Genomic DNA, 14,577 nt, shown 5'->3' with positions numbered 1-14,577 from the left:
TTACCCTCAGGGTGATACCTACTTGTTTTAGAGGTGGCGATACCTTTGCCACGTAAGTAATCTTTGATTTCTCCTGCAAGGAAGTCGGCAGCCCGGTTAGTGTGTATCATATCGGGCATGCCAAAAATAGCAAATAGTTGGTTTAGACAATGGATCACGGTTTTACTAGTGATATCCTTACAGGGGAAGGCAAAGGGAAAGCGAGTATATTCATCAATTATGGTGAGTAAGTATTTGTTACCACATACAGAAGTAGGTAAAGGGCCTTTAAAGTCGATGTTTAGTCGCTGGAAAGGTAGTATAGCCTGTATGAGTGTTCCTTTGTTACAACTGGCAAATTTAGGTTTCAAATACTGACAGGAGGGGCACGAGTCTGTTATGTTTTTAATTTGTTCTAAAGAGAAAGGAAGGTTTCTTGTCCGGATGAAGTGGCTGAGTCGCGTGACTCCAGGATGGCATAGTGTAGTATGCAAGTCACGGAGGTCTTGCAAAGTGTGGGTTAATGCAGAGATGCGAGAAAACGTATCAGCAGCTGTATTTTCCGTTCCTGGGCGGTAAGTAATGCTGAATTTGAATTGTGATAGTTCGATCCGCCAACGACATATCTTATCATTTTTAATTTTTGATTTTCTCTTATTATCGAACATAAAACTGACGCTCTTTTGATCTGTAATAACTTTGAAATGTCTCTCGAGTAAGAAGTGTCGCCACTTTCGAAGAGCTTCGACGATCGCAGCAGCTTCCTTTTCGACCACATGATGTCTAATCTCGTTCGGGCTTAGTGTCCGAGAAAAGAATGCAACGGGTCTACCCTGTTGGTTCAGCATAGCAGCAATGCAGTATTTACTGGCATCAGTTTCCACTACAAATTCTTTGTCCGGGTCAACAGTTATAAGGGTGGCATTACTTAAGTCAGTCTTCAGCGTCTGAAAAGAATTTAGAATAGACGGGGGTAGTGGAAACTCCCTGTTATGGTTCAGCGGCAGTATCTTATCCGAAAAATTTCGAATGAATTTACTATAGTAAGAGAACATACCAATTATTCGTTTTTGCGACTGTAAATTTAGAGGCGGTGGCATTTCAAGGAGTGGTTTTAGCCTCAGGTAATCAGGAGTAATTTGGTTGTTCTGGATTGTGTACCCAAGAAGTGTGATAGAAGTAGTAGAAATGATGCTCTTACTTTGGTTGAGTGTGATGTTGCATTTTTTTGCTACATTATAAAACCTTTGAAGGTTGTAATCATGTTCTTGTTAATCTTTTCCACATATCATGACATTGTCTACATACACAAAAGTATCTGTTAATTTTTCTCTTTCTACAATGCCATCGATGCATCTTTGAAAGGCACTCACTCCGTTAGTGACTCCAAAAGGGATACGAGTAAATTGGTAAAGTTTTCCATTTACTTCGAATGCTGTGTATTTCCGATCGGCGTGACTAATTGGGATTTGATGGTAAGCAGACTTCAGGTCAAGTGTTGTAAAAACGTTGTATCGAGCTATGTCATCAATCATTTTAGTAATGTTAGGCATGGGATAGGCATCTAGTTCTGTAAATCTATTTATGGTGTCGCTGTAGTCGACCACCATTCTTTTTTTTGATTCTCGTTAGAGGTCACTAAAACTTGGGCTCGCTAAGGAGATATAGAGGGCTCTATTATGCCTTCCCTCAGCATTCTGGCAGTTTCCTTCTTTAATAAAAATGTTGTCAGTGAATGAGTGACGACGAGATTTGGTGGCAATAGGGGTCGTCCTGAGAGAAGAGGGGAGGAGGAGAAATTTTGATACATGGAAAACTGTTACTCTTACCCATCGCTCCAATAACAAGTTCTTCCCTGGGACCGTCGAATTTCAACGTCACAGTTTTATATTGTTTTAGAAGGTCTTTTCCGACAATCATATCCGTGAACAGGTCCTTAATTACTTCCACCGTCATGACGTGGTGGTTTTTACCATTTAGAGAGATGTCAACAACAGTTTCGGCGATGATTTCAGCATGATGATTCGGGTCCGCCAATGCTACGGTTTTCAGTTTGGGGATAACAAAAAGTTTCAGCTTTCTTGCTGTATTTTTGCTAATGAACGTCCCCACGCTGCCGGAGTCTACCATAGCATTCACTATCTGTCCATTTATTTCGCATTTGGTGTAGGTGATGTCTTTGGCACCCGTTCCTAGTCAGGAGATATTGGGTGGGGGGGAGTCCGGGTTGTACAACACAGCAGCAGGAGAGGAGGATGATCTACATACCTTAGCCCAATGGCCATTTTTTTTACATTTTCTACACTCGGCATTATGCGCAGGACACATCGCCCGTGCATGCCGTGTGTTCCCACAGAAGAAACAAATTCCTTTTTGTAATGTATTTCCTTTTACAGCGGCTAAGGGAGTTTCTTCTGGTTGAACTACGGTAGCTGTTACACTCGGGTGGTAATCGAAGCTGGCCGTATGCTCCTCCGCTTGTTCTAGGGACCTAGCCACTGTAAATGTCTCTTGTAGCGTCGAGAAAGGTTTTTCAAGTAGGTGCTGACGGATAGACGAAGACGAGATGCCGCTAATGAATGCGTCCCGTATATATTGTTTTTTGTTTTCTTCGGCACTTACCGCTTGAAATTCGCAAGATTTAGCGAATACTTCCAATTGTTGCATGAACTCGTCGATGGTTTGTGTCGGTTTCTGTTTACTTGTCAGGAGTTGATGTCTGTTAAATACAATGTTTGTTGGTTTCATATAAATAGCGTCTAGCGTTTCTATGGCGCCGTTGTAATCCATGGCGTCGCTTATAATTTCGAAAATTGTCGCCGAGACAGAATTGATCAAAGCGAAAAGATTTTGCGCATTGTTTTCGATTTGGCCATTATTTAACGTGCGTAGATAGTATTCAAATGTTAACTTCCAATGTTTGTATATTTTTTCCGAATTCGGAGCAGTTGGTTCTGTGTTAAATCTGTCTGGCCGCAGTAATTTGTCCATTTTTTTTTTTTTATTTTAAGCTGATAAAATTGAAATGATAAAAGAAGAATGAATAAGAATGCCTTTCGTAAAGGTTTTATCAGCTAAAAATATACACGTGTTTGGCAAAATCAATATGGCGGAATCCTTAGTTCCGGCCAAGGGGAATAACTATGATTCATTTCCTGAAGAGTTACAGTAATTTATTATAACATGTTGCATGACCTATTACGCAAGGACTCTGCTTTCCAGTGGGAAACACACCATCAGGAAGCTTTCAAAAAAATAAAAAGTGAAGTGTCTGAAACGTCTGTGCTCTACTATTTTGACCCTAAAAAAACGGTATACATGTACTGTGATGCGAGTTTACATGGAATCGGTGCAGCTCTGTTACAACCAGATGAGGAAGGCAATCTATCGCCTTTCACATATGCTAGCAAGAGCCTCACACAGACAGAACAGAGATACGCATGTATCGAACGTGAGCTACTGGCCATCGTATTTGGCAGACAGAGGTTCCACACATACCTCTATGGCCACCATTTCCAAGTTGTCATTGACCACAAACCCCTCACTATGATCTCACCTTAGCCCCGGCATGTCTGCAAAGAATGCTAATAAAACTCCAAGGATACAACTTCAGGCTCACATATAACAAGGGATCTGACAACATCTTGGCTGATGGATTATCGCGCCTACCACCACCTTGTAATGCGGACCCTATCGAACTTGATGTCTGGGTTGATACAGTTCGTTTTTCCACTAATTACATCGAACAGCTAAGACAGTGTATGACAGCGGATCCTCTGCTTAACCAGCTTAGAGAGACCATCATCACAGGATGGCCGGAGACAATAAAGCAGCTGCCCACTGACATTAGAGTGTTCTAAGAGATCAGCTCTCAATTGATGATGGTCTTATCCTCAAAGGACAACAAATCGTCATCCCCAGACACTTCAAAAAGACATATTAGAACAACTACATGCTGCTCATTTAGGACAAGAGAAAACAAAACTGCTTGCCAAGGACACTGTTCATTGGGTAAACATAAACAAAGACATTGAACAGTTCACAAAGTCATGCAGTATCTGTCAACAGCATCAGCCCTCCCAAATGCAAGAGCCGCTAATGCAATATGACATCCCAACAAAGCCATGGGATGTAGTTGGCACAGACCTGTTTGATCTCCACGGAAGTCAATGGTTGATCATAGCTGACTATTACTCAAAGTATCCTATAGTCAGACGCCTACCTGATCATTCACCAAGCAGTGCCATAGTGAACATCACACGCCAAATCTTCTCAGAGTTTGGCATACTATCCAAGATAGTCAGCGATAATGGACCACACTTTTCAAGTCATCTCTACCGCAAATTTGCCAAAGAATGGGGCTTCCATCATAAGACCACGTCACCTCGGAGACCACAAGGAAATGGCTTTATAGAACGTCAAATAAGGACTATGAAGAATATTCTCAAGAAAGCCAAACAGTCGGGAACAACTCCTGAGATCGTACTGCTGCACTGGTGCTGCACCCCAATTTCAAGTGTCATACCAAGCTCTGCACAACAACTCATGGGGAGATGAATCCAATCACCAAAATCAGAAATGACAACCATGATCAGGATCAGATATACAGCGCATTCCAACAACGCCAGCAGACCGAAACAAGACATTTTGACCTACATGCACTTAAGGAAGATCTACCACCCCTATACCATGGTCAACAGGTAAGGGTACAGAATTCTGTGTCTGGAAGCTCGGACCCAGCGACTGTAGTATCCCAGATAGATGGTCACCGCTCCTATCTTTTTAAAAAAATTTTTTTTAATTACATTTTCACCCCAAACAAGGCAAATTGCCACTTTGGTGTAGGGGGCTACTATCAGGGGCAACAACTACTGGTGTACTATGTAGGGATTTGGGCAGCAAGATGTCGGTTCACGTTACACTTGAACTTCTGCACGTCAGTACTGTTGGGGAAGCAGGGACCTGGAATGGAATTCCAGAGTCTAGCGGTTCTGAGGAAGAAACTATTGGAGTAAAAAGATCTTTTACATCTAGGGATCTCTACAGTGTGGGGGTGGGACTTAGCAGCCTGTCGGGTTTATCGAGGGTGCTCACGTTGTGGGGGCACAAGTGATTGCAGTTCGTCAGAGCATTCACCACTAAAATACTTGTAGAACAGGCAGAGGGATGCAACATTTCGTCGATGGGACAGAGGCTGAAGCTTAGATGCCAGTTCAGGGCCTATCAGGTTTGCGACTCTCTTTTGGAGCTTGTCAAGGAGCGAGAGAATAGTAGCAGATGCACCAGCTCAGATGTGACAGCAATACTCAATACATGGGCAAATGGTGGCCTTATAGAGGTACAGGATACTTTCGGGTGTTAGTAGTTGTCTAGCACGGTAGAGAGAGCCCACCTTTCTTGCAGCGGTCCTGGCAATGCCTTCAATGTAATTGTTCCAACTCATGTTTCCTGTGAACGTTAGGCCAAGGAGTTTGAAAGATGTACTCTCAGATAAAGAGTCATTGGCCATTGCTATAGGTGGTAGAGAGGGTTTTTTGTAATTATTGAATGAAACTAGTTTAGTCTTGGCAGCATTGAACGCGACCAACCACTTTTGTCCCCATTCCACAACAGATTGGAGGTCTTCCTCTAGTGTTTCTGCCATTTCTTTAGAAATGTGCTCATTCGTCTTCCTGTCGTGCCTGCCATAGAGTGTGGTGTCATCAGCATATATACCCATCTCAGAGGCAATTTTATCAGGGAGGTCATTTATGAATATCAGGAACAATAGAGGTCCAAAGATAGAACCCTGGGGCACCCCCGCATTTATATCATATTGTTTAGATGTACGACCGTCGAGGACAACCTGGATTTTTCTCTTATCTAAGAAGGATTTAATTATGTTAAGTATTCTACCCGTGTATGATCTAATTTTCCTGAGGAGACCCTCATGCCATACCCTGTCAAAAGCCTTAGATATATCTAGAGCTACTGCTCTGCCCTCCCCCGCTTTGTCCAGTGAATGGTATATACGTTCATAGATTACAGTTAGGATGTCTGCTGTGGAACGGTCTTGTCTAAATCCATCCTGGAGAATATCAATGGGCATATAAGTGTTGCGAAGAAACCGGCAACACATAAGTATTCCAGTGACACCTACCCCACAAATGTTGCAAGACCTCCCCAACACAGCTCCACAAAAATGTGCAACGTCTGTGGATCCACTTGTGTGTGCATCCCCAAACATACCAAATGACACTCAAAAACATACTCGTAGTGGTAGGGTGGTATGACCACCATCAAAAATGAATTTACGATGAGCAAACACTCATAACCTCCCAGCAAGCATCTCATGGGGCAGAATAATCCCCTGCTTCACTGTAGCTGTTCAGGCAGTCTACCCTGAACCAGCTTTTCCATTTTCTTTGTTTTGGTTTACATACCTAAGTCATCTTTGTTTTCAGAGAAAGGGAGATGTAATAATAGCGCTGCTCTTTCATTTCAGTAACTTTTATATAGATTCTTCCATTCCGGTTTCGTCATCTAACATTTGTATGCACTCATGCATGCGCATGGCAATTAATTAATAAAGCGGGGCGCCATTATTCAGTTCCCTTCTTACCAACCAAACACACGTGTTCCAGTTTATTCTTACACATCCATGCACAACCCAGCATAACATTCACAAAAGAAATAATTTATATATGCTTAAAATGGAAGGTTTACAGCAATAGGAAAATATAGAATGTTCGTGAGTATCTTTAGAGTTCTTGTAAAAACAAGGAGATTCTTTAGCTAATACAATAGTAGAAATTTGGATCGATTAATTAACAGCTGTAAGTTTCAGGAGTCAGGAAAATCTGTTGCGGTTTCAAAATCAATGTCTCCATTTTTCTTTATTTTTCTCCCGCTGTTTCTCTTTGCCTTCTTTCCCCTTAAACAAAGGATGCAATAGGCTAACGCAAGCTAAACAGACGAACAATATCCGGTTTCAGCGAACACATTCACCTTCCCTTTCTTTCCGTCTTCGACTCCTCTACACACGTCAGAATCGAAATATATCAAGCAAAATGCCAATAATTAAAACAATTGACTTTTTACTTTTAGACAAAATTAATTTATTGTGTTTTGTATGATGTCAGCTCTAGGGATATCAAAGTGAACCTTTTTTATCACTGGAATTGTTATGGCACGCAATGGGTGCAATTATGATGGAGTCTAGTTCCATCAATTTTAATCAATTAGACACAAGGTTATATCATCAAGAGTGAAAGCAGAAGGGTCCATGTTCTTGCTGATCTGTTTTTACTTTTCACGCATTAACATCGCTATAATATCATATTTAATATACAGAGGCTAACCTACTTAAAATATGCCAAGTATTTTAATTTTTTATTAAAAAAAAATGTATTTATAATTTGATGGAAACTGAGGGGAAGTAGAGTAACTCCCCACCTCCTCAAAAAGAAAAATAAAAAAATAAAAAAATCGAATAAAATGTTTAAATGAGTTGATTCGTATTTTTTTCTAAGAATAGGCTTCCATTGATTTCCGGTTTGCATACGACCGAAAACAAGCAGGTCGATCTCGAAGTGGAAGAACACACGCAAAAATTGCCTTATAAACTTTTGTAAAATAGTGATTTACTTAGATCTGAAGTCTTAAACTACTACTACTACTACTACTACTACAATAATAATAATAATAATAATAATAATAATAATAATAATAATAATAACAATAACAAGAACAACAACAACAACTACTGCTTTTCTTTGGATTCTTCTAATATTATTAAGTGTAATAAAGAATATAAATTTATTAGCAAATGTATTTATTTTATGCAAAAAAAAGAGTAAGAAAAATTTAATTAATATTTTTGAAAATCTTTTTATAAAAATGAATTTTAATAACAAGTAAATATTTTGTCAATTTAAAAAATTCATTTTAGTAAAAAAAAATGTTCAAATTTCGCAAATTAAATGATTTATTTATTATTATTATTTTTTTTATTATTTCGTTTTCATTTGTTTGGAAGAATATTGTTATTTCTGTTACCGAGGAAACTGTATTACTACGCCGCTGTGTTATTCGGTGCACAAAAAGCAATATGATAAAATTATTCGAATTGGTATGAGTAAAAACAATATTAATTTGTATTTCGTATTTTTCATTGTGTTTTTAAAATGCCAGTGTTCATAATAATTAGTGAAAATGTTTAAATTACTAACATAATATTGGTACTATTTACTGTCACGGAAACTAAGTTAAAAAAAGTCCCCCGAAAAAGAAACTGATGCTTGTGTTTCATAGCAACGCGTCAATGCCAAACTTAAATGACAGCAACCATCTTCTCATGTCGAAATAAGAGAGGATTTAATCAAAATGTTTAAAAATACTTTTCAAAGTGGTTTTCTGTCCATTTTGTATAGCGTTGGAAGCAAGCCTCTTCAAATATGGGACAAAAAAGTAAGTAAAAGTATTTGTTTTTTTAATTCATAAATTCGTACTTAACTTGATTTCAGTAGTTGAGTACGAGAAGTTATATTATTGGATGATTATACTCAACTACAGAAACCCATTTAAAAAAAAAATAAAAATAAAATTTCCGTTTCAAATAAAAAAATATCTTTTTAAATATATAGAAGATCTATAATGTTATTATTATTAATTTTTTATCTTTAAAAAAACATTTGAATATGATTGTTTATTTTTAATATTTCATTTTAATCTCTTCGCAATATTGTTTCGATTCTAAAGGAACGCCATTCGTTTGTTATTTAAAAAAAATAAATAAAATCTTCTTTAATTGCTGACTTTCTATATATATATATTTTTTCTAGGTTCGAAATGGTCACATCAAACGAATAACAGACAATGATATCCAGTCACTTGTGCTGGAAATTGTTGGTACAAATGTCAGGTGAAAATGGACTTTTTTTTTTTTTTTTTTTGGTGTTTATTTCCTTTGTTTCGTCATTTTAAAGCTTGAATTGCAGTATTGCAATTACACATGTCTACAAACACGTGTATACTTTTTCTGTTTATTATTATTGTTGACCGAGTAAAAAAGGCGGAAAAATCGTTTATGCAACTAAAGGAATTAGCATTGTACAGTTTAATCAAGACCTTAAAAAAATGAAAATATCGAGAAAAAAAAAAAAAAAAACGTTATATTGTACGTCTTCGTTTTGAAATGAAGATCTCCGAAAAATTTTTTTTAACTTAATTGATCGAGTAGTTAATTTTTTTTTTTTTTTTTTTTTTTTTTACAGCGGAAAAACACGTTTTTATGACAGCACGTTGAAGTTTTAAAATTTTTGTTTGGATTTATAGAACAAGCCACGGGGAGATAACTCAATTTACTCCCTCCCCATCTTTAATTCTAGCTTTTCTTCATAAAAATCGAACCTTTTGCTCGGTATCATAAAAAAATTTGGTAATCGTGAAGAAAGAGAGAGCCTGTTTCCTCCGTTTGACTATAGGTGGCGTTACTGTCTGTCCACCCAGTTACGGAAGCACAAAATGTATATAATGCCACCCTTGAAATAAAAATAAATGTTTTTGTTATATTTTAATTTTAAACATGGTTTTTTTTGGGGGGGGGGTGCAAACATATTTAAGTTTTGTTTTTTGTTTTTTCAAACATATTTACGTTTTTTTTGTTTGTTTTTGCAAGCATATTTAAGTTTTATTTTTCCAAACATTTACGTGTTGTTGCTTGTTTATTGTAAAACATTTACGGTTTTTTGGGGTTTTTTTTTTTGCAAGCATAAACTAAATATTTTTGAAATATTTTTCTTTTTGAAAAGTTTGCTTATGCACTTATTGGTACCGCGCTATTTTTTAATAGTAGTTTCAAGTAAGATTCAAGTTTTACAATATCCTTTTTCAAATATATATATATATATATATATATATATATATATATATATACTTGCAGAAAAGGTAAAATAAGTGCAGAAAAATTAAGAAAAAAGGGGGGGGTCCATAAAAAAGATAAAAGAAAAAACGTTGATTTTTTTTATTATCATAAGAGCGTAAAAAATACTCGCGGAAAAACGGTTGTACCCATAAATATGTTTAAAAGAAAAATATAGCAAAAACATTTAGTTTATGCTTGCAAAAAAAAAAAAAATGTAAATGTTTAAAAATAAACAAGCATCAAAACGTAAATGGTTGGAAAAATAAAACTTAAATATGTTTGCAAAAAAATAAAACTTAAATTTGTTTGCACAAAAAAAAAAAAAAGAAACATGTTTAAAATTAAAATATAACAAAAACATTTATTTTTATTTCAAGGGTGGCATTATATACATTTTGTGCTTCCGTAACTGGGTGGACAGACAGTAACGCCACCTATAGTCGAACGGAGGAAACAGGCTCTCTCTTTCTTCACGATTACCAAAAATTTTTTTTTTTTTTTTGTTTTTTCGCTGACAAAAAAAAAAAAACTCAAAAAACTACTGATGAAATTAAGGGTATTTTTTGTTTTCAGAGAACTTCATACCATAACGAATACGTACAATTTAAACTTATTTTCATTTTTTTTTTTTAATGCCTTGATTAAACTGTACAAGTACCAAGAATTTTATTTTATTTTTTTTTCGGATTTGTTTTTCTGAGTGAAGATTTATAATTTGGATTATTTGAACTATTATTCTCGAATTGGGTATTATATTCAAATCATGTCGGCTAATCTCGATTTTCTTCAAGTAAATAACAAACGAACTGAATCTATATAGACCCATGGCTAATAATTATGTAAAATATGCAGGTAAAATCACTAAATCACGTCGTGAGTTTATTGCGAGAGCACAAGAATTCTGTGAAGGCATAATTTTATTTTATTTTTAAGTATAATTGTATAAGGAATATTTTCGACTTAAAATATATTGAGAAATACACATTTTGTAGTGAGAAATACATACTTTGAATATGTAAACAATAACAAGTTATCCAAAATGGATGTCTCATTTGGGTCATATCGGATAACTTTATTTAATATTTATATATTTAAAGTGTGCATTTCTCAAGATAAAATGCGCTATAGGACTGTGAGGTAATTACTAATTTGTAAAGGTGTGAGTCGACTGAGTCGATATCAGAATTTTGGAGGGAATTTTTGACACTCCTAACAGAAAACTGCGAATAAAATATAAAAAAAAACTCGTAATTTCTCTTTTTAAAGTGGGTTGTTTATTTTCTGCATGGAATATACTTCCCAAATAAACTATTAAACTTGTTTAAAAAATAATAGAAATATTATTTTTTATTTTTTAAAAAAGTGTTTACGAAGTGCCGGTGCGCGTTCAACCAGCCATTTTTTTTACGTATGAAATCAATTGAATTTTACGAGTGAAATTTTTTTTCAATTTTTAAACTTTAAAAATCTATCAAGTTTTCTATTGATTCAATTTTTACAATATTTGCAGGGTCAATGTGAACTTTTATGCTCTTTCCAATAAACCGAATATAATATTTTAAACAAACGTTATTTTTTTAAAATTCACCCTCCCCATTTTGAAATGTCTATTAAAATTAAATAATTAATTTATGTACCAAAGTTTTATACATCACAAATTGAAGATAAAAGATCAATAAATAAAATATTGTAATTTAAAACAAAAAGAGTTCTTTTTTGGAAATTTACCTGTAAAGTCCAAAGTGTAAGGTAAAAGCCGTAACAATTACCCACTTGTATGGCATCGAGAAGCCCTACCAGAAACTACTTCATGGTCCAGAATCCATTCACCAAATAACAATACAGCAGTCCCAGTACTTTGCACCTGCTGATAGGATAGCCTCCTTAGTGGTTATTCCAAGGTTCGGGTCCCTGACTATCAGGCAGATAACGTCAACCCAGAAAAACGCTTACCTCTAGCACCCTTATTAGTGACATGATTACAAAGATACAAGTAGAAACAGAAAATTTCCTACATCTCAGGTGACTGCTCACACAAAAATATTGCTGACCTTGAATAAGATCATTCATAGACATTTATGCTGACAACACTACCATCTATGATAACACTTCAAAGGCTGTAAATGATCCAAGTTCTCTCTGATTCTCTCTCCTCTGATCCTGATCATATAGTACAATGGAGAAAGCGGTGGCTGGTTAATTTTAATGCATCTAAAACCAAACTTCTACCTTTACATTATCAACTCTCTGATCCCTGTCTGGCATCAATTGAAATGAATGGCTTTCATCTTGGGGAGGCTCCATATTTTGACAAGCTTCTGAATCTGACCTTTACTCCTGATCTGAGATGGAATATGTACATCAAATCTGTTGCCAACGCTGCTGGAAAATAGTGGAATCGATCTACCGCTCCAGTAGATATCTCACTGCTGATTCAATTCTCTCCCTGTATAGGAACCAAGTATGTCCAAAGATGAAGGACTGTTGCCAGATCTGGGCAGGAGCTGCTAGAAGCACCTTATCCTTCCTTGACAGAGTTCAAAATACACTTCGTAGCTTAGTGAGGGATGCCCTTTTCTCTTCCCTGCAACCTCTTTTCCACAGAAGAGACGTTGCAAGCCTATCTCTGCTTTATTGTTATTTTCATGGCAAGTGCTTGTCTGAGCTCCAATCTATGATCTACCCTGGCCTGACTTTAACGAAAAACACTCGTCTAGCTTAAAACACTATCAATAATTTCTCCCATTCTTTACCTGTGCCTAAACCTAAACGTAGATTCTTTCTGAGAACTGTATGCCTGTGGAACTCTGTTCCATTTTCCTGCTTTCCAACTAAATACAATATAGTTGTCTTCAAGTCCAACGTAAGCAAATTCATGATGAGTCATCCTCTTAAGTAATTCAATTTACCAAATTTCCACTACTAACGATTACTACGATATTGCCTCATTGGCTACTATACGCTTGTTAACCTTTATCCTCGAGTGGTCTCTGAGTCTTGATAAATGGTGACTTTGTAAAAAAAAAATGTTTTAATTTTTTTACCATAATATTAATTTATGACCATTATTTTCTTTTTTTTTTTTCTTTTTTTTTTTTTCAACTTTAAGGTAAGTGAAATAAATAATGTGTTTATATATATATATATATATATTTTAATTATTTAAACTCTTCAGCTTTAAAAATATGTTGCAATTTTTATGAGCATAAATTTATTTTGTTTAGTTTCCCCAACATGAAATATAAGGGGGTATTTAACAAAACCTACTTTTAATATGTAAGTTAATTTAAAAATGAAGAAGTATGGACAATTTCACGAAAATGTGACCATTAGTTGATTTTTGCTAGATTTTTTAAACAGGTATGTTTACGACTTTACTATGATCACTACAAATGAACGTTGTTTTAAAGTGTTGATAATGTAAACACGATTCTAGTCTCATATTTTCATTATTTTTGTATACTATAAAACATTTTTAAATATTATCAATTTATTCGAGCTTGTTCTTTTAAATGGTACAAAAGTTAGGATGATATTAAAGTTAATTACAGTTGCATCATATTACATATAGAGGGGATAAACCTGGAGCACACATTAGAGGTACCTAATGTATTATAATATATAAGTAGTATTATTTTCTATTTATTAATATTTTATATGAAACTAAGTGGAACGATGTGAACAATTCTTACTTTTATTTAATAAATGTGTAATATTTATTTTTTGTAACTATTAACTTTTTCTTGTGAAACATTCTTAAACATTTTTTTACAGAAAAGTATCATTCTTACACTAAATTAAATACTACTACTACTAATAATAATAATTATTATTCTTCGTCTAAGAATGTGATAAATTTCTTCAGTTAAAATATCTGTTGGAAGATCTTTCGTCAGATGCCAAATTATATATCACTGTCTAGTAAATGGGAAATAATGCAACAATGAAATGTCTCAAGAAATATGTCGGAATGCTTTTGTTTTTTCTTGCAATAAACTCATGCTGCGATCTAGTTACTTTGCTGAATATGGAACATGCTAAATAATGTTAGACACTTGTGTAGAATAGTGATATTTTAAACCACGCATTTTAGGTGCAAACATTATTATGCACTTATGTGTTATGGTGAAATTAGGGCAAATTCCAAAAATTACACAAAATGATCCAGTAGATGTGTTAAATTGTATCTTTAATAAAAAAAAAAAAAAAATGTTGCGCATGCAACTGTGTTGGCCAACATGATGTTCACCTCGTCATATATTGTGTACTCTCCTCTCAACCACAGCACCTGCAAGGTCATGCTGGTAATCATCAATGTATGCTTTACTGCACAGATTGTTCTGAAGTTTCTCCATTGCGTCTCCTCTGTTGGCCAGGCGGTGTGATAAATCCAATGTCATCTAAAGTTTCATCATCTGCTCCATCAGACAGGATGGCATTAGTCCGGGGTCTCTCACATTGTATGGGATGCTGTTGACAATAACAGCTTGTGACTGATCACCTCTGTTATCATTCCTTCTTGGAACTTTGACATGTATTGATAACGAGGCAACTTGACCCATACTGGATCACCCAGATGGTACTGTTTTGTGTGGAGGTTAGTATATGGGCACTGGGCCAATATCGACCACATCCATACGAAAAGCATGCTCAACTGAGCAAGGTTCGTTGTGAGCAGTGAAAGGGTTGCTGCC

At 35.6% G+C, this 14,577-nt stretch overlaps 2 protein-coding genes across 2 annotated transcripts in view; one reads left to right on the top strand and one right to left on the bottom strand.

The window, feature by feature from the left end:
• Positions 1-2,175: 2,175 nt before the first annotated feature.
• LOC145284683 (uncharacterized) lies at positions 2,176-2,769 on the bottom strand. Its single transcript, XM_080133579.1, has one exon. It carries the CDS (start codon positions 2,767-2,769, stop codon positions 2,176-2,178), a length of 594 nt encoding a protein of 197 aa, XP_079989705.1.
• Positions 2,770-8,226: 5,457 nt separating this feature from the next.
• LOC145284938 (cilia- and flagella-associated protein 20) overlaps positions 8,227-14,577 on the top strand; it is a 36,155-nt gene continuing 29,804 nt past the window's right edge. The window contains exons 1-2 of the mRNA XM_080134035.1: positions 8,227-8,427; positions 8,802-8,881. Coding sequence (XP_079990161.1) covers positions 8,344-8,427; positions 8,802-8,881 — 164 coding nt within the window. The 5' untranslated portion in view covers positions 8,227-8,343. The remainder of the gene's footprint in view (positions 8,428-8,801; positions 8,882-14,577) is intronic.

Source organism: Euprymna scolopes, chromosome 9, assembly GCF_053919585.1.
Source record: "Euprymna scolopes isolate OS-2025 chromosome 9, ASM5391958v1, whole genome shotgun sequence".
NCBI lineage: Eukaryota > Metazoa > Mollusca > Cephalopoda > Sepiida > Sepiolidae > Euprymna > Euprymna scolopes.
The sequence above is the reverse complement of the archived record's forward strand: the minus strand, read 5'-3'. Positions and strand labels throughout refer to the sequence as shown.